The sequence below is a fragment of the Schistocerca nitens genome, chromosome 1, assembly GCF_023898315.1.
Source record: "Schistocerca nitens isolate TAMUIC-IGC-003100 chromosome 1, iqSchNite1.1, whole genome shotgun sequence".
In the NCBI taxonomy this organism is placed as follows: Eukaryota; Metazoa; Arthropoda; class Insecta; order Orthoptera; family Acrididae; genus Schistocerca; species Schistocerca nitens.
This window is the reverse complement of record NC_064614.1, coordinates 48,811,017-48,832,605: the sequence shown is the minus strand read 5'-3', so window position 1 is coordinate 48,832,605 and position 21,589 is coordinate 48,811,017. Positions and strand designations below refer to the sequence as shown.

At 41.4% G+C, this 21,589-nt stretch overlaps 1 protein-coding gene across 1 annotated transcript in view; it reads right to left on the bottom strand.

Moving 5' to 3' along the window:
* Positions 1-21,589, bottom strand: part of LOC126234528 (lachesin-like) — a 344,777-nt gene that overhangs the window by 138,913 nt on the left and 184,275 nt on the right. The window contains exon 4 of the mRNA XM_049943226.1: positions 6,311-6,439. Coding sequence (XP_049799183.1) covers positions 6,311-6,439 — 129 coding nt within the window. The remainder of the gene's footprint in view (positions 1-6,310; positions 6,440-21,589) is intronic.

The window sequence follows — 21,589 nt, the reverse complement described above, 5'->3', positions numbered from 1 at the left end:
ATGATTTTCACACTAGGTTGTTTATGAGTAATACGTGCACATCTTGTGAACTTTTACGTGCAACATGATGCGCATAGGTATGTTTTTGCCTCAAGTGCCTCGTGTGTAAAACTGAAAGTTGTCCTTTTTTTTCACTGACTTGATTGTGTTATGTAATTTTCTTGTACCTTTACAGTCTTTAACAGATACCTGAAGATGAATGAGTGAGAAACGTGGCATATTACGAGCAATAAAAAAATGTTCAAATGTGTGTGAAATCTTATGGGACTTAACTGCTAAGGTTCATCAGTCCCTAAGCTTACACACTACTTAACCTAAATTATCCTAAGGACAAACACGCACACCCATTCCGGGGGGAGGAATCGAACCTCCGCCGGGATACGAGCAATAAAGGTATAATATTTCTGAAGCACGGCATTTTGACTAGCGACCAATCCAGCCTATATGCAGTAAAACTGTTAATTATTAACATGTCGCCTGCTTCCTATGTGACATTATGTCGCAGTTGTGATAGCTTTAGAGGAACTTACTACGTATGGTACAAATTAAATCTAATCTCTATGTTCGCTGAAGTACACAACCAGCGAACCAGAATTTCTTAGGAAACGATAACTTGCGAAATTGCCCAAAGTTGACTGCATTATAAATTCGGAGGGAGGCATATCACTGTAATTTTTTTGCATTTTACAGATATGAGTGTTTTTTCTTTTGTGGCCACCAGAAACGGAGGCGAATTCGAAGTGTGCGTTCCACTATTCGGAATAATTAAAACCTAGAGGACGCCCGCTCTTTCTCCGGAATAAAATCACGGTGATTTCACGAGCAGTAAATGAATTTCTGGGGATTTAGGAGGCCATTTATGCCTCTGAAAGCGACCATCAATAAAATGGGCCTACGCGGCTTATAGTCAGTCCTCTTTCTGGGGCGTGGGAGGAGTGGATTCCCTGTCAGTGACAACGGCTTGCCGATGGTTCCCTAGCGAGTGATCAGGGCTGATGGTGAGGGTGTGGGTCGGAGGGGGGGGGGGGAGGGAGGTGATGGAGAGAAGCCAGTGGCCACTGGGCGGCTGTTTCCGTGCCAAGACTGCGGAGGTCGTCTTTCACCCTGACAGAGGGCCGGTCGGCGCAAACGTCATATGCCTTGCCGGCTACTCAGTCCCTGAAATACTACCACGCTCCGGCTGACCTATGGCCCGCGAGACGAAGGGCCTGTGGATGATTTATTTTTCCTCTAGTATCATATATATGTTAGCTTCGCCGCTTAACATCAGAATGCTTCCTCATAGATTTTACTGATGGCGCCAATAGCTAAAGATGAACGATCCTAACCAAAAAGATCGCGTTTAAAATCATTGTACTGCAAATAAGAAAATAGTTTTAAAAATTATAACCGTTTTAAAACCATAACATATTGGTCGTCCTCCAGCGCTATGCATCGTTGTGCGCGTGAAATTGCATCAGAACTGATTTTACAAGGAACTCAGGTGTATGTTTTCCTTCAGGTGCTCTGCCGTTTCACGTTTGTTTCCATACACTTTTTCTTTTATATATAGCCATAGGCAAAAATTACAGAGAATTCCGACGAACAAGGTGGCCTCACACCTTTGCTTGCTGTGCATTCTGTTGTCAGGGCTTCATGCGGGACCCGAGAGAAATACGGGCCTTGCAACAAACTTGTGACGTTGCACCACTCTTGTTGTCCACCATACTTCGCGAACTTTCGGCTCCGTTCAGGACCCACGGGCAATCAAAATTTCAATGAAAAGGTACCCGCTAAACGTCATAGCTTTATCTTGTGCTATCGAGAGTTTTCGTGCGATTAAACGCGCAGTTAAGAATTATTAACCTCATCGGAAATAGTTATTCGCTCCCCGCCAGAGACGACTGCTGCCATTCGTAAGGTCTGCAGTGTTACGTGCTGTGACGTAAGCGCCCGTGCCTTTCCTTCTCGTGGATCTCGGCTTCGCCAATGCGACGCAACGATTCGCGGGACGTAACTCCATACTGCTGCAAAAAAACGTTACTGCCTTTCATCTTCCTTTAACTGAGAGTCGAAGTTCTGGGAAATTTAAAGGTAAAAATCTGTACCAACAGTGGTACCAAAGAACACCGGTTCGATAACTGAACTAGCAGAACCTGAGTAGGAAACATCAAGTATTTATTATGCAGAGGAATTTAATGTGTATCGGGCGAGTTTCCGCTGAATCAGTAGCGCAGAGTTTAGCTATTCACATGACCAAGCTCTACTATAAAGTACACTGTTATCTCAAGCACAGCAAGACGAGACTACACTTGACACCTCCTATGCGAAAGTGGCCTTGACGGGGCGTGAGTCGTGCTTGGGTAGCTCAGTCGGTAGAGCAATTCCCCGCGAAAGGCAAAGGTCCCGGGTTGGAGTCTCGGTCCGGCACACAGTTTTAATCTGTCAGGAAGTTTCATATCAGCGCACACTCCGCTGTAGAGTGAAAATTTCACTCTGGCCTGGCATAGTTTTCTGATTAAACTGCAACGCACAAAAAAATTAAATCATCAACTCCGCTGAGTACTATAAGGCACACCATCAAGCAATCAAGCCAAGAACATCTGAGAAACCGCGTACTTTCTTTTTGTTGTCGTAATTTTCTGCAACAGGTTTGGAACAGATTCCGCAGTTCGAATTGTAGTTTTATGAGGACACGTAAAATTAGAGACAACGACACCGAATGGCCATTTTTCTATCACCGTTTGAGCAATACTTTCGTCAGGAATATTCGAGTGCGGGAATATATGATGGAAATTTTTGTGCGTCTTTTTAATGAAGCAGTACGCATGTAAGCTTAAATTATGTATAACGTTTTAGTCAGTCAATAGAACATACGGCACAAAAACTTGAATAACTGAGAAAGCGAGAGAAAGACCCTCACATTACTTTCATGCAACAAGCAACACCTCAAATTGAACAACTAACGAAGAAAATCATCACTCTGCAGCGAAGTGTGCGTTCATATGAAAGTTCGTGGCAGATAAAACTGTGTACCGGACCGAGAGTCGAATTCGGGGCCTTTGCCTCCCGCAGGAAAGTGCTCCACCAGCACAGGTCCCGAATTCGACTCTCGGTCCGGTACACAGTTTTAATCAGCCGGGAAATTTCATGTGAGCAGTTAAAGGATGTTAAAATTTTATCTTGTAGCATCGCAGTAGCTTCCCACTTGACATATCACAACTATGTTCCTTTGTGTCAAACAGGGAACCAGAGGCAACATTGTAAGCTGTTTGTGCTTTACTCGCCTCAATATATTTCTGTTTTCTACTCTCCATCTCATTTGCTAATTTTGGCAGTTATTTGTCGCTCTACCTCTGACCAGGTAATATCTTCTCTACATCGATTTCTTTTTTATTGTTTTCATATGTTTCTGTTAGACGTTACTTCTCATGGTCCACAACAAAGTAATGAGGAAATTGCTTAGGGTCAATGAGACCTATAATTGTAAAATTCCATATATTCATAGCAGTACATACGGTCATTATTATTAGTATATTGTTATTCTCAGCTACGGAGCGTGACTGAAACAATTTCGCTGATGTGCTAGCTTTCTTCTTCTCCCAAAATCCCGTCATCTTTCCACTGTGGTTTTTCTTACGTTATTCTGCCCACGTTCTCTTAAAGGTAACACTTGGATTAATTTTAAACTGATGCTTGTCAGTGCAGCTCTGTCCTCCAGAATTATTTATGTAATGCTTATCCATTGAAGTTTACAGCGATTTTTAGCTTTCCACAAGATAGCAAGGTAGAGAATTGTTTTGGTCTGTCTACTCTCATTCATTCTTTGTCTCCTGAAAGTGTCCGAGATTTCCTCCAAGTCTTGATACAACTCATTAGACTTCTCTCTCACCCAGGTTCCTCAACAACAGGATTAAAAATTTTGCTAGGTATTGTTCTTTCTTCTTTTTATACGTCTATAGTTAATGACCTATCTCCAATGACTACATTCTCTGGTTTGACTGTTGTTATGTAGTGTTTTAATTTTACATTAATAAATACTGTTTTTTATTGTACCTATTCGATGTTATCCTATAACACTGAGTAGTTCAGTTATTCTCTCTTTGTTTTCTTCATGATTTGGTTCCCGAGAGTTAGATGATTTCTCTTACGATTTAAATTTTTCTGCTTGAGATTTCTTGCCAGAAAGTGTAAACATGGGAAGTTCATCTAGGTATCGCGGAGGACTATCGACGTATTAGGTTTTCTGCTCAGAAATTTTGAGTTTATTTTAAGTGCTGTTTCTCTGAAGTTTCAAAGTATCGTTAGATCGTCTGCATAAGCCACATTTCCCTAAATAAATTTCAATTTTTCGTAATCTGTCGACGGTTATTCCGTTTACTTCTCTTTCCTGTCTCGTAATTAATTTTTCTATTACGACACAAAGGGGAATAGTGCATCTCTCCGCCCTGCTCATGCTCTTTTATCGACAACTGCAGATCTTTCGCCTTGGAAATGGCTCTGAGCACTATGGGACTTAACATCTGAGGTCATCAGTACCCTGGAACTTAGAACTACTTAAACCTAACTAACCTAAGGACATCACACACATCCATGCCCGAGGCAGGATTCGAACCTGCGACCGTAGCGGTCGCGCGGTTCCAGACTGAAGCGCCTAGAACCGCTTGGCCACACCGGCCGTCTTTCCTAAGACGAGCTTGATAGTAGCGCATTATATAGTGAGTTCATGTTCCAAGCCTTTTAAGTATGATTTTTGAAATAAATTTTGTAACTGGCAGAAATAAATTTACTCTGTAGTTATTTATATCAGTTTTATCCCAATTATACAAAGTAGTATAATAAGCTGATTATTCTCATTGAATTTTCGTTTCTTCCAGCACACCGGCTTTTCTTTGCACCTAAGTGTGATTGATTCGCTCCAAGCTATGAATATGTGGTTATAATAATCGCACACACTATGTACATTTCACTACATTTCATAGCATTATGCTTCACTGATGAGAGTACTAACGTCTGCTAAGCCAATACTGACCAAGTTTTTTGTAATACGAGTCTTGTACTTTAGGTACTTGTATGGTAATGTTCTAATTATCCCGTAAATTTTATAAACATCCAATGACAACAGATTAATTTGTCGAAAAACTTTAAGTGAAATAAAGATGTCAATTGTCCAGCCGACGACTGAATACTATTCTGAAAAATAGAAATAAAAAATAGACACCATAGACACTGAAAAAATAACAGCTGTGAATAAAATCATAGATCGTCATGTGTATTCACTGAAAAAGTCTGATTGAATGTAAGAGAGCCTCTGATTCTCTGAGGTGAAATTAATGAATTTAATAAATTACCTAGTTAATGCGTCTTGTAACGTGATCGGAAAATTAGGCGACAGGGAAAAAGGAAAGTCACGAAATGGATTCGCTTTTGTCTTAGACACACTGAATGTTGGAGGTTGTAATGGTTCTCTATTTACGTGACTATTACGGCACTCCAACCCCAGTTCTCGATACCAGTAATATCGTACTACTTTTCCGCGAAGTGACAGACATATTTTGTGACAATATTCACATTTGGTTTTATTAATGTATAGGTACTCCGATGTATCGATATATTATAGTGATATGGTTCCTGTATGTATTCATTTCTGTGAGACTGTCATAATCTTTGACATCCTTCTAACCGTTTTGGCGCGTATGCGCAGAGGGCAGTCTTTGTTTCACTTTGCAGAAGTTGTTATTTCACTTTGTAAAAGAACAGTCAAGTCTTGTGTTTGGTTAAAGTGGAAATTAAATATATGAAGATTGATACAAAATTGTTTTCTTGGTGATATGACAGTTAAGAAGAAGTATATGTGAATTTACAAGAAGTTTGATAAAAATGTGGATCGTGAACACCAAGTCAAAAAATTACTTCTACCATACCATTGTCCTGATCTGGGATTGTTCGATGATTAAGAATTTCCTGAAATACGCATTTGTTACGTCTTCAAATACTGCTAAAATACAGATCTGGACCTTCTAGCAGTCTAAGTGGAATCATCCTAGAATCAAGAAGATGAGCCATAACGACTTCGACGAAATCTACGTGGGAATCCATTCAAGATAAGTGGCAAATTAATGACTTTTTTACAGTGACCTCATTATTTCCATTCTGACGATACCATCCACAGTCAATAACTTTGTTGTTGCCCGATAAAGCGAACATATGCTGCGTGAGCAACGTTATTAAGCTGATTTCTAACCTACTTTGCAAGTATTGGTATTGTTAGAAGGTGAATCTTAAGGACAAGCAGTGAGAGCCACGTGGAAAACTTCAGGAAGTAACTCACACTCAACGTCGACGATGATCCGCTTGCTGACGGATGGAGGCACTGAGTTACTGGCGATGCACAGGTAGGCGCCCATCTCCGTCCGCGAGATGCGCGTCAGGTTGAGCTTCTCCCCGTCGTATACGTTCACTGAAAAACAAAAACCCGCAAGTTTCTTTTTTTTTTAAATCGGAGAACAACATGAGTCCTTGCACAAAAGATGACATTGGTAAACGCAAGGAACTTGCCAAGCAACAAAGCATCTTCTTCTTATAAAGGAGCAATGTCGTACTATGAAAAAGGATATCGCAAGCCGCAAATCCAACTCACAACCAGTCGTGTCATAGAGCCAGACATGTCGATTCAGTAACAGTTTGAAGAAATCCTGAAAAGTGATGTAGGGGGAGCGTTCAGTAAGTAATGCAACACTTTTTTTTTCTGAAAGCACGTCGATCCATTCAGGATTCCACCACGCCAAATTATTTCCCATTATTTTGGTTACAAAACCCTACTTCTCAATATCGTCACCGTTTAATGCGACGGCCTTACGCCACCTTTCTAGGAGGGCCTGTACGCCCGCACTGTACCACCCGACTGGTCGACGTCGGAGCCAGTGTCTTGCGGTACCAGTAACCTCCAAATCATTCTCATACAGCTTCCTGCGGAATCCATCATTCATTACGCCGAACAGTGTAAGTAGGCTGTTTATGTTTTCTTATTGGCAACCTTACGTAGCGCTCTGTATGAAAATCACTGGCGGTGCTGTGTGCAGTCTGTGGCTAGTTTGCATTGTTGTCTGCCATTGTAGTGTTGGGCAGCGGCAGCTGGATGTTAACAGCGCGTAGCGTTGCGCAGTTGGAGGTGAGCCGCCAGTAGTGGTGGATGTGGGGAGAGAAATGGCAGAGTTTTGATATTTGTAAGAATGGATGTTATGAACTCCTATATATATTATGACTTTTGATGACTATTAAGGTAAATACATTGTTTGTTCTCTATCAAAATCTTTCATTTGCTAACTATGCCTATCAGTAGTTAGTGCCTTCCGTAGTTTGAATCTTTTATTTAGCTGGCAGTAGTGGCGCTCGCTGTATTGCAGTAGTTCGAGTAACGAAGATTTTTGTGAGGTAAGTGATTTGTGAAAGGTATAGGTTAATGTTATAGTCAGGGCCATTCTTTTGTAGGGATTTTTGAAAGTCAGATTGCGTTGCGCTAAAAATATTGTGTGTCAGTTTAAGCACAGTCATGTATAATTGTTCTAAGGGGACGTTTCAACAGATAGAGGTCGGAAGGCGAGTAGCCCAGCGTGCACACACCTTTGAGTACAGCAACTGGTGGACTAGTGCGTAGGGACTACCACTGACACTGCCAGTTGACATATGAAGTGTTGGCTTGTGATCCGTCGATCACCTCGAATGAGTGTCTGCACTTTCCAGCATGCATGAGTCACAGATGCATGCCGCAGCCCGGTACGTGGGAGATCGGGCAGGTTGGCAGAACTTTATTGTGATGATTACAGACGCCTCGCCCACCGACTCATCGTGCTTTTGTTTAGTGCTATGTCTGCGTAGGCTTTCTCAAAGCACCGATGAACATCAGTGGTGCTCTGGTCTTATGGCTAAAGAGACTTAGTGACAGCTCTCTCTTTGTAACGCATCTGCGATACAGGTGCCACTTTGAAACGTACGTATAGTGCTGCCAACTAGTGGAACTTCATGACACTATAGAGGACGAAGTGGGGACATTCCACGGTCGCATTTTTCCCACCGAAACTGACCGAGGAAAAAATGTGTTGCATTAGTTATTGAAAGCCACTAGTATATCAACTAGCGGCAGCTACATCCACAGTCCTGAAATCTTAAGAACATTTCATCATTTACTTTGAAATTAATATGAGATGCCAACTTCCACGACATACCCTATTCCCTCTTACTATATCCCAGGTCATCACATACAAACAAAGAAACGTTTCTGTTCCTGTCATCGTACCTTTTTACTCGCGTCAGTTTTTCCTATTAATTAGGCTACACCCTTTACACCGGTGCCAGCTTCTGTAGCTGAGTGATTGTCAGTATGGTAGCTCAGCGTGTTCGGGTATGGCACTGCCCAGATTCTCATCGATAAAATTCGAATGTCTTGTGACATCCGTAGAGAACAATAATGGAAAAAAAGCAACGTATCAAGTGAAAGAAAGAAACAAGGTGTCAAAAAGTGGTCATCTCATACAATTGGCATGCCCAGCACTCGGGTTCAATTCCTGCACTGCCACGGATTTTCGTTGAAGAGAGGATTGTATAGGGAACCACTCAGGCCCTTGATGCCAACTGAAGAGCTATTGAATGAGAAGTGACGGATCCAGAGTCTGCAAAGCCGACAACGGCCGGGATAGTGCTGCGCTGAACCCACGCCCCCCACATCTCATGCGCGACTCCAGTGGCAGAGGTTGACACGGCAGTCCGTCGGTCCCAAATGGCCCTATCGGGATCAGAGCGGTAGACTTCAGACATGGATGTGTTACTTTCTCACCGGTGTATCACATGCCAAGACGCAAAGGCATGATTCACACTACGAATGTTGCTGTCCATCTAGATGTGTTCTTAACATTGTTACCGGTTTCGGTTTCATCGAAAAGTCTTGAGATCTTAGAATTTCGTCTACAGAAGAAGGAAGTCCGTATCGTCAGCACCGGTTACTGTTGTAGCTGAAATAATGAGATCTGAAGAAGTTTCGGTATAGCCGAAATCAGTCACAAGTTTGAAAACACACGCGATCTACACTCACTGACAATGAAATATGTGATGCAAAACCATTGACTACCGATCTGTGTAAAATTTGTGTCAGACAACTATGGAAAGATACAGAAATTAAACTTACACTATGTGATCAAAAGTATCCGGAAACCTAGCTGAAAATGACTTACAAGTTGTTGGCGCCCTCCAGCGGTAATGATCATATTCAATATGGTTGGGGAATGGCAGCCATTCTTAACGGAGTGCTGCACTGAGGAGAGGTATGGATGTCGGTCGGTGAGGCCTTGCGCGAAGTCGGCGTTCCAAAACATAGCAAAGGTGTTTTATAGCATTCTGGTCAGGACTCCTTGCATTCAGTCCATTACAGTGATGTAATTGTCGTGTAATCACTCCGCCACAGGCCGTGCAATATAAACAGGTGTTCGATGGTGTTGAAAGATGCAATCGCTATCCTCGAATTGCTCTTTAACAGTGGGAGGTAAGAAGGTGTTTAAAGTATCAATGTAGGCCTGTTCTGTGATAGTGCCACGCAAAAAAAAAAAAAAAAAAAAAAAAAAAAACAAGAGCTCCAGGCCCCCTCTATGACAAACACGACCACACCATAACACCACCGCCACCGAATTTTACCGTTGGCACTACACACGTTCGCAGATGACATTCATCCGGCATTCGCCATAACAACACCCTGCCATCGGATCGGCACATTGTGTACCGTGATTCGCCACACCACACAGCGTTTTCCACTGTTCAATCGTCCAATGTTTACGCTCCTTACACCATGCGAGACGTCGTTAGCATTTGCCAGCGTGATGTGTGGCTTACGAGCAGCCGCTCGACCATGAAATCCAAGTTTTCTCGCCTCCCGCCTAACTGTCATAGTACTTGCAGTGGATTCCGATGCCGTTTGGAATTACTGTGTGATGGTCCTGAAAGATGTCTGCCTCTTACACATTACGACCCTCTTCAACTGTCAGCGGTCTCTGTCAGTCAATAGACGAGGTCGGTCTGTACGCTTATGTGCTGTACGTGTCCCTTCACGCTTCCACTTCACTACCACATCGGAAACAGTGGACCTACGGATGTTTAGGAATGTGAAAATCATGCGTACAAACGTATTCCACAAGTGACACCGAATAGCCTGACCACGTTCGAGGTCCGTGAGTTCCGCGGATGGCGCCGTTCTGCTCTCTCGCCATGTTTAGTGACTACTGAGGTCGCTGATACCTGGCAGTAGCTGGCAACACAGTGCACTTAATATTAAAACGTGTGTTTTTGGGGGTGTCCGGATACTTTTGATCACATAGTGTATTTCATCGTGGGGTACGAACAATCACATAACAACTTGCATACTACACACTGATGACATTGATAGTGTGTGTAACGTCACGGCGCGTGAACGTTATATGCAAAGTACTGCCGATGGCTAATGGAAGAATGCTATTTAGAATGCAGGCACATTGCGGAACTTTACCTCTCTTTCGTCCTGGATTATGCAGGGAGACGACAACACTCATTTTCAAGGAAATTCTGTATTTCATTAAATTCAGTTGTATTGCTAATAATAGTTGAAACAGCAACACGTGAAAAACTGTGTTTGTAGCTCGTGTGACACTATACATTAAACAATTTGTCGTATTTTTGCATCCGTCTACATATGAATAGACCATACTGCAGCGCGGTGTGGGATCCTTACCAGATAGGACTGACGGAGTACATCGAAATATGGGAGAGAGTGTCACAGAAATGACACAGGATTTGGGATGGACATCATTAAAAGAAAGGCATTTTTCGTTTAGAGGAAATCTTCTCACAAAACTCCAATCACCATTTTTCTCCTCCGAAAGCGAAAATATTTTTTTGACGCCGTCCTACATAGGGAGGAATGATCACCAAAATAAAATAAAGGAAATCAGAGCTCGTACGGAAAGATATAGGTTTTCATTATTTCCGCGCACTATACGAGATTGAATAATAGAGAATTGTGAAGGTGGTTCACTGAATCCTCTGCCAGGCACTTAAACGTGATTTGCAGAGTATCCATGTAGATGTAGATGTAGATGTAGATACAGTGCGACCGTTTGGACAGGCCAGCCCTAACAACATTGAGTCAATGTATGTAGGAATGGATTTCTCTAAGCTACAGTAGACAATTTTCTGAATCCAGTCGGTATATTTAATGTTTGTAGCAGCCAAATTAATTTATTATGTTGTAAGGTGGCTATAATTTCGCACCTAACAAGCACTCATCCACATAATTTGTCGCGAACTACAACAACAAGTAGATATAATATGATAGGTTGCACATATAAATATTTGAAGGAGACTGACGCTGTCACATACGCCTTGTAAATAATTGCTAACGTTTATTGCGTGAAATGTGACGGAGTGTCTTTATTATAAAAACGGTGCCTATACTAGTAGAGGTTGGAAAGGCAGTGGAGATGAAACGGCACGCAGAAATCAAGCTCTGGGTGGAAGGACCACACAGGTGTTGGTCCTGCTTAAACACAGGAAGTAGCTAGACGGACATCATGGCACCTGAGCTCTGGAGCACAATACGGTGACGGCCGGCCGCTATTCTAGTAGGGCCGGAAGGATAACCGAATAATACTTCCGAACTCTGCAAATTTTGGACGCAGGTGAGAGGAACGAAGAAGCGGCCCCTCAGAAACCACGCAGGCTGGGTTATATCCAAGTATTTTTACTCAGAAGTGTACCATTGTACGAGTGTAGGTTTTTCCTCGCAAACTCTCCGCGCTGGACGACAAAAGACTAAAATTTGGTTGGTCGTCGTTCGGATGAGTCTGTAGAGAAGGAGAATATTCCGTGGTTTCGGGAACATGATTCGTTTTCGGAATTACGATGGTGGGGAGCTGAGAATTGCTGGGAAGGCAGCGGTGGGGAGACGAGGTCTTCAGTTGTTAGCACCTGTGTGTGACGGTCGCTCGATATCAGCTTTGTTGATACAGATGGATTTGCTGTCTTTGCTTTCACGAGAGTTTATAGTTAGAACAGTTAGGCACCGCACTGTAGCGAAACTATACGATTCATTGTGTATTCAGCATTCAGTAATTGAGAGAACTTCCTCTGCCTATATGTATGTTGAGACGTTATCTGAACTCTGTCCTTGTGGCTGGGATTTCGCGTTTCTCGTCTGTAGAAAACAGAGAGGAGAAGACAGTTTTAGAGTACATTAGTTGTAGGACCACCTACGGCTGTCCTAGTGTTTGAAAGACTTTATTTGTGGCTGAAGTTCTTCCATCGTCACAGACAAGTACTAGAATCATCACTTAGATGCACCAGACGCAGTACATACGGTGATATCGGCTTATTAGGACTATAAAAGCTAAACAGCTGTGATCACGTTAGTTTATTTCCACTGAGGTTCCGCACCACTGTTGATCATCTTTGAAAGTAGAGTCTTCTAGTGTTTGGTATGTGGATGATGTCACTCGTTTCACGTTATTGATATCAGATCGCACAGTCATAATAAGGCACATAGTTGGGCAACTGATTAGTAATTTGACTTAGGAAATGTAAACTTTGTAATATAAAGGTTTTCTTGATCTACAATAAATATATAAGCACGAACAACGTTTATTATTTAGTAGTATTAGTTGCCTTAATCATTAATTTATGTTTAGGTTCTAATTTATATATTAAAGTCCATTAAGAGATGCTAAGATCTGCTTCAGGGGGTAGTCAGACAGCGCCAAAACTTCATTTTAGTGTTTATTATTTTCTGTTGCACACATTCATTTTACACCCGCACGGAGAAGCATCTTGGATATGGCGATCCTGCCAGGATCCTACTTATAGTCTTCTGATAGTAGTCATAAAGTGGTTTGGAGACTCGGAAATTTTCAAAAAATTTGTTTCCACATTTAACGTGCTACTGATAGTGACCACCAGTTTGCGTGTTTAGTTTGCAGTGTTAAAGTCACGCGATAACGTTAAAAATAATCTTTGTGTATTTTAATGTATATCTTTTGAGAGGTGTTGGCTTCAACCCATTGGCTGTAATTCATTGATATTCATGTAATGTATATATCGTTGTTTCTTGCTTGTATTGTAAAGACACTGCTCGTTCACGATGTTGGCATTAGTTTAACTTCTTTGTTGTAGACATTTATCTTACATGCCATTACATAATAAATGTGGGTATTGTAAATTGGGTGTATTTTAATAGATAGTTGTTATCAGGGATTAGTCCATGTTAACTAGGCAAAAAGTGCGCTTATTAGCACAACAGAGCACTAGTTGTAACACTATAGAAATGGCCGATACACGGGATAGTCAAGAAAGCCTATGGGATGACAAAGAGTTAGCTATGTTAGCAGTAAAAGGCACTGGTGAGGGGAATACCGATCTAAGGTAACTTTGTGAGAACGATAGACACAGTCAAGTCCATGGTGGCCAATCTGACAGCAAAGATGAAGCTGTCGTAAAAATACGGGAATATAATGTAGGGAGTTCAACTGAATGTGGCGTTACTAAGAATCGTGATAGATCGCCGTCAGTGACATCGTCACGAAGCAACATATCAAGGTCACGCGGTGATGATTTTGTTGAATACCAAGAAATGGAAAGGGAACAGGGGAGAAGATCACCTCAGAGTAGAGGAAGAGAAAGTCACAATAGAGGAGAAGACTTATATAACACAGTTGTGTTGGACATCCTTACATACCTAAAAGCAATGGGAAGTAAAATGGGAAACAAAATTCAAAACGTCAGTGCTGAAATTCAGAAGGTCAGGTTTGAATTTGGAGAGGAAACAAAAATTCGGAATGACGAAGTACGCTGTGAAATGGGAAGTAAAATTCAAAACGTTGGTGGCGAAATGGGAAGTAAAATTCAAAACGTTAGCGCTGAAGTGGGAAATAAAATTTAAGGGGTTAGCGCTGAATTGAGGGAGTAAATAGAAAGGGGGAATGATGAAGTACGCTCTGAAATGGGAAGAAAGATTCAAAACGTTAGTGCTAAAATGCAGAAGGTCAGCTCAGAAATGGGAAATAAAATTCAAAATATTAGTGTCGAAATTTAGTCAATAAAACACGAGACGAGGGAAGTGAAAAATGAGGTAGTGACGCTCCGAACAAAGGTAGAACGGGAAATTGTGGAGGTCAGAAGAACCGAGAGCGAGGCGCGATTAGTAGCGAAGGGAGCGAAGCGTATTGCTATTGAATCATAAGAGAAAACGGAAAATGCGACACAGGTAGGTAGTGGTGCATTAACGAAGTTTCAGAGGTGTGCGAAACAAGTAGAAATAACGCAATTGCAAAAAGACGGAAATTGCACCAAATAAGGCATTGGCCGAAGAGCTCTCCCAATTTAAACACGACATAGAAAGCAAAATTAAGCAATTATCTCAGGGCGTTAGGTCGCAACCAACGCAAAAATCACCTCTCGGAAAAGAAATAGTGGGCGATTTGGAAACAACAGATACCGAAAAAGGCCAGTTCAAACGCTTCACGATCATGTCCAAGTCCTGATGATATTAGAATGTGTTCGAATGTAAGAGTTGCTCGCCAGCTACAGACTGAAAGCGTATGTTGCGAGCTACGAAATATCGATAGAGATATGGTCTTCGCGTCTACACAGGACACGACTAGGTCACAAACTGCGAATACGGAGAACGTTAATGAGAAATTTCATGTGCATAATAGTTGCCCGATATTTCCCACCACGAAATATTTTTCCACTGATGAAAACATAACCGGGAATAGAAGAGAGGATGCCCAAAGTAACGGTAGACCGGAAACGTTAGCCTCAAGTCAGAATGTGGTAGGCCGAGCTGGAAGAAACTGTAATTAAATTTTCGATTTTAAGCATTTTACCTCGGTACAAAAATTTTAGCATTACAAAGACGAGGGTAATGTTTCACACCCGAAAACTTTCATTGGACAATTTGATTTATCATTACCTCCTCACTGGCCTCTGATGTACAAACTGGACTTTGTATGTTCACAGATCGAGGGAACAACGGGCGAATGCATGCGGAACATTGCAAAAACGTGCACGCCATACGAAGAGTTTAGTGACACATTTTTAAACAAATACTGGTCCAAGGAGACACAGGACAGGATCAAATAGGAAATAAATACGAGTAGAGACTAGGAGAGTTTAGGGTTCAGTAGTCCGGTTAAGCTTTTCGAAAACTTCACCAAGAAGAATCAGTATTTGGACGACCCATGCACACCGGATGAGATCATAAGATTGTGTTACATGAAGTTGCCAATTTCCTACCAGCAAACGCTCGTCGGACGATGTGGAAGTAATGTAGAAGGATTCAAGGGTATCCTAAGAGAGTTAGAGTTTGCTTTCACCGAGCAGCAGGCTCGAGAAAAACGTAGGCAGAGAGACGTGCAGGGTGAAAGAAGGTAGAACAGCGGAGGAAGTAATAGAGGCCATAATTGGCAAAACAATGTAAATCCTCCGCCTCACCAAAACTTGGACTAGAGAGATCGTAGCAGGAATGATGGACAATAGAGGAATGATGGCAGAGAATGCAGGCAACAAAATAACCGGCGATGGGAGCCACAAAATAATGGCACATCATGGGGCGACAATAGAGAAACTCGTCAACGGTCTGATCAAGGATGGGGTGGAATGAATAGCAACAGGAATTGGGAACAATCAGTTGACATTAGACCACCTAACCCTGGGAGAGTACGCCAAAATAACATAGCAAATGAACAATGACTAGGCCAGAAGACGGGCACTACAGAAAATGTGCCCATTAACCGTCTCGGAAGTAAGAATATAAATATTATAGAATATAAGGTCATGACTGAGATATTAGGACATCTATCCGGTGGTAAAAATAAAAATTGGAGGAACTAGGGCTACTGCTGTAATAGATAGTGGAAATGAACTGTCAGCGATTTCAAACAGGCTGTACGCTAAATGTAAAGAGTCAGTCAATCCACCAGTGGTCACAGTACAAAAAGCAAAGGAACGAGGTGCGTTAGTTGGAAAGGGTATGGAAATATCGCATCAAACACATCTAGATTTTGATTGCCAAGAACACCATATGACTGCAAATCTGTTCATAATACCGAAACTAACAGCTGTATAATAATCGGTGTAGATTTCCTTTAAGCCCAGAAAGCTATCATCGATCTAGGAAGAGGGGAGTTAAAGTTAGTGAAAGAGAATAAAATAAAAATCAGATTCGATGAGAAGGCAATAAAAGCTCCAATTCCGACGAGCTGTTTAAAACTACAATTCACGGGCCAACCTGCAGTTCAGTCAGTGGGAAGAGTGTAAAGAAAGATAACGAGAATAGAGCAGAGTTCAAGTCAGAACGTGAACATATTCATGAAATTAACAGTAGGATTGATTCGAAACTTTAGAATCTCGATAACATAGATAATAAGGACAGAAAAGGGTTGGAGCTTACACTCAAAAATAACGTAGAGCTCTTCGTACCTAAAACCGGATTCATAAGGGGTATCAATATAAATTTGAGGTAAAGAGACATAGACCATTTCGGGTACCTCTTTATGCCATCGCATGGTAATGCTGGGAAAGTATTATAAGTGAACTACGAAGAATGGGGGACGAAGGTGTAATTGAGGCCGCGGGATATGAGTATAATAGTGCACTACGCATAGTAGACAAAAAGGAAGTGGTATTCGACTAGTGTTAGACTCACGCAAAATAAATACAATTATTGTGCCGGGGACGGATCGCCCTGAAAGGCTTGAGAAGCTGCTTCAAAGATTTCACTGGGTTTAGGTATTTTCCTCACTTCATTTGAGATAGAGATTTTGGCAGATAGAGCTCGACACTGAATGCCGAAAACATCAAGACCATTATTGCCTTCGGGAGATGTTTTCAATTCCAAAGGCCCCCTTTTGGACGGAATATATCTTCAGCTGCATTTATCAGGGGTTTTAACAAAATATTGAGTGAAGAGTTAAAAGAGAAGCTCACGTGTTACGTAGACGATATACTGATAGCAGAGAAAACCTGGGAGAGACATAACAAACTCTTAGAGGAAGTGTTAAGCGCTTTGAAAAGATATGGGGTGACCGCAGACATTGAGAAGTCTTGTTTTAGGAGCAGTAGGAATAGCTTTCTGGGACACGTGATAACAGGAGAAGGGATTAGTCCCGACCCAGAGAGGATGGCAGCAATAGCAAAGTTTACCACTCCTACTACCATAAAACAACTGAGAGGGTTTCTAGGAATAATAAATTTATATAAGAAGTTTATCTATGTGGAAACTTTAGCAAGTCCCCGACTCTGCCGACTGACAGGAAAAGGAACACCCTGGGTTTGGGATGAGTGTGCAGACCAAGAATTCAATAGTCTGAAGGTGGCACTCTTCAATGCTTCTACTTCATGACATCCTCACTTATCACAAGATTTTTGTATGGCCACTGACAGCGCGAAGACCGTTCTGGGAGTTACGGTGTTTCAGGAGTTTGAATAAGATGGTAACTTAGTACACCGAACAATCGCCTTTGGTAGCAGGGTAGTATCCAAAAATGAAAGAAATTACTCTGTTACAAAACTTGAAGCCTTTGAAATAGTATGGGGATTTAAAAATGTTCAGATACTTCCTGTTTGGTAGAAAAACAAAAGTCTATACGGATCATTGGGCCCTAGAGATTCTCCTAACCGCCAAACGTTCGCATGAAAGACTAGTGAGATGGGTAGCTGTGCTTCAGGAATACCAGTTTTCATCGGTCTATGTACCTGGTCCGACATGCGTCATCGCTGACGCCCTGTCCCGCTCACGTATTGGTATAACAGAAGAGACGGCTGGAGCATTAGAGCAAGAGCACTTTTCCTTGTTCTACCTCAAAGGCGTGGCATTAGAAAATTTCGTTACTGGAACGATGCGGAATATCTAGAATGAGCAGGACAAGGACCCAGATTTAGTCAAAATATAGGGAAAATGGAAGGATCGACGCAGGCCTGAATAAGACAGCACAACCTCTTGAAAAAAGAAATTCTGTTTTATAGGGCAAACGTTAATGGTTCGTTGTGGGTGGTGTACATACCAAATGAGTTAATAAATAAGCTCATATGGTATACACACCTAAGCTACGCACATTTCGGTCGACGAAAATGTTTTATGAAAATGAGGAGTGTGTGCTACTTTAAAAACATGGAGAAACGTATACAGAAAGTACTAGCCATCTGTAAAAACTGCCAAAAGGTGAAATCCATAACTGTAGAAACCCAGGCTCCTTTGTACTCAATTATTCCTGAGACGCTAAGACATATGAAAGCGACGGATTTAATGGGACCATTAACCAAGATACCGAGGGGCCATAAATAAATAAATATATATATATATATATATATATATATATATATATATATATATATATATATATATAGTATTGGAACTGATAGCCAAATTTCTGACGTTGACAGCACTAAAAAGGGCGACTGGTGCAACAGTAAGTAGAGCCTTATGTAGATACTTTATAAACCAAGTGGGAACTGTAGAATGTATTATCTCAGACAATGGATCTCAATATAAATATAAATATATTGAAAAGAACACTAAGGAGGTATAAGATAAAACCCATATTTATTAGTAGGTTTCACCCGAGTTCGAACCCCGCAGGGAGAATGATGAAAGATTTGGGCAATTTATGTAGATTATACTGTGGAAAGAATCATGCTAGCTGGGATGTGTTTCTTAAACATTCTCTGGATGTGATAAATGAGCTTCCCCACAGTACTACATTGATGCCACCTATGATGGTTCTGAACAATAGGGACCCACCAGATAAAATTCGAGAACTGATCATTTTCCACAAAGGACGCGCCCACAACATAAAGTCATAGTGGAGCAGGCTTTGCTCAATATTCAGGTTGTTGGAGAGAAGCGCAAGATGCGCGCAGACCAAAAGGCGCACTTAAGGGAATTAGTAGTTGGACAAAAAGTCTTAGTTAAGTCTTATAGGTTGTCCAACAAACAAATGAAGCTGTGTCAAAAGTTCTTCGAGAGATACAGCGGCCCAGTACGTATAAGAAGACTAGCGCACGCAAATGCGGTTGAAATTGAGTCTGTGAAAAGACGAAAATCTTTGGGTTTCCATCATGTGAGCCATCTCAAGCCATTTATAGAATAAGTATCAAGAATTAAAGTGAGGTTGTATGGCGAAAGTAAAGTATTGTATATTATCAGTAATTAAGTTAAGTATTGCACTTAAGACATCTGTAGATGTATCAAATTTTCTATAATATTATCATGTTAAAAGGGCAGGATGTCGTGGGTAAGAAAATTTGCGCATGTTTCTTTGTGTAAGCTATAAATATGCGCACAGCAAGCTGAGTGTACAATTTGAGAAATTGTTTAGAGTTTAAGATGTGCTAGCTGTCCATGAAGGAATAAAGCGAAATTGAGAAACGTGTGGTACTGTAAAAATGTTGTAAAAATGTGTGAATTAATTAATAAAGGAAATGTACGAAGCTGTACCTTCAAAGCACAGGACATAGAGGGTAATACATAAGGACATGGCAGTCGTGTTGATGAGCAGTGAGTTTATATAATGTACTAAAATCTTTATACTTCCACATACCACTGATTAAATAAAATGTAGCTTTATTGAGATGAAAAGAAGAGACCACCAGAGAAAGGTAACAGCAGCAGATCCAAAAAAGGGGGACGGAGGAGAGAAGGTATTACTGAGTAAAAGCATGAGAAAAGGTACGTGAAAGTGTGATTACAATAAAAGATCAGTAAATGCACCAAACTTGCAATGTAGTATGATTGTTCACAGGAAGCACGCCAGGAGCATGAAATGAAGAAGAGGCCCACCTAATCATTCATTTGGGTATGTCTGTGTGTGCAGACGTGGACTTTATTGTTCACGGATATCCAAGATGACAGGCACGATGGAACCAAGAGCCATGAGATCGGACGATCTTGTGATGCCCATGACAATGTAGTAGATAGACTAGTATAAACATCCTACTGGCCAGTAGTTTAATAAGTAGTTAACAGGTAGTTCAACAAGTAGTTTAACAAATAGTTTAACAAGTAGTATTTGAAACTATTAATACTGGATTTGGTGAGGATTAATTCTATTATTGTATGAACAACTAATGAATATGTATTTTTATAGGTATGCAGGTGCCGAAAGATATTTAATAATTCATTGACATAGGTAGAGGTGTATTACTTTACAATTAACATTCACTTTGTACATTAAATCTTTATTATAATAATAATAGTAAATACGTGAACATCTTGGGTGACTGTACAACTCAAACAATAGTAAATGTAAATATAAATGACCTCACTAGTAATTAAATCTTAAAAAGTTATGTTTCATAAATGTCAATAAATTGTGTTATGTATTGTATAGTATTTCTTGTAAATCGGAGCCGGTCGGTGTGACCAAGCGGTTCTAGGCGCTTCAGTCTGGAACCGCGCGACCGCTACAGTCGCAGGTTCGAATCCTGCCTGCTGGCCACTGTGGCCAAGTGGCTCTAGGCACTTCAGTCCGGAACCGCGCTGCTGCTATGGTCGCAGGTTCGAATCCTGCCTCTGGCATGGATGTGTGTGATGTTCTTAGGTTAGTTAGGTTTAAGTAGTTCTAAGTCTAGGAGACTGATGACCTCAGGTGTTAAGTCCCATAGTGCTCAGAGCCATTTGAACAATTTTTTTGGGAAATCGGAAACTAATTGTGGACATTTGTGAGCACAGGATGCACAAGAAACTTTTCGAGACACATTGTAAGCAACAATACGGTGTGCGAATGGAACGGTCCACGTGCAACAGACGCCGTCAGTCATGTCGGGCGGATATGGGTGGACACGGACATGGGCTATTCATCGGCTGACTAAAGACCTCGGCTGGGCGGCAGACAGTGGCACCAGGAAACGTGGGCAGCGCAGCAGATTGGTGTTTAAATGGCCGCTAATGACTTGTCTCCACTGTTGTACTACACGAGGGAGACGAAATAAACCAAGTGCACACATAATGCATTCAGTTAAACCTACAGCGGTACTGCTAAGAGCTGTACAGAACTGTGAACTGTATTTGCTTTTCTTCTGCGGTCCTTCATCAGACAGAGGCTGATAACATCATAATCTGTAGCAGTTAGTCAATTGGCATTGGCTTCTGATGAATGTGAGACACAAACACGAATCAAGTTCCATGTACAGTGTCACCAAACAGGTAACCTAACTGTCCACAATTACCTGGCTGTATAATCCGAGGATCCTCTCACATCATCAATTCTGCGAGAGACTGGTAACCTGATGGAATCAACAATGAGCTGAGGGTCCAAAGACTGACTTGTAAAGGCATCATGTCCCACTTCAAATAATCTATGCGTCCTAAACTACACAAAAAACTGTAGCTTGCATCCCAGTACACAAATTAAGACGAAAGTGTGTTATGAAATCCGAATCAGTATGTGACTTTTGATAAAAAAATGTTGCATATTGTAGTGAACACTCAACAGTTACACCCACAAACTAACAGTTTCCGATATCTATCATTGTGTAAAAGATTGTACTTATTTTTTTCAGTGTAGTCCTAAGAAAATATTTGTATATTTGACATTCTCTTTGA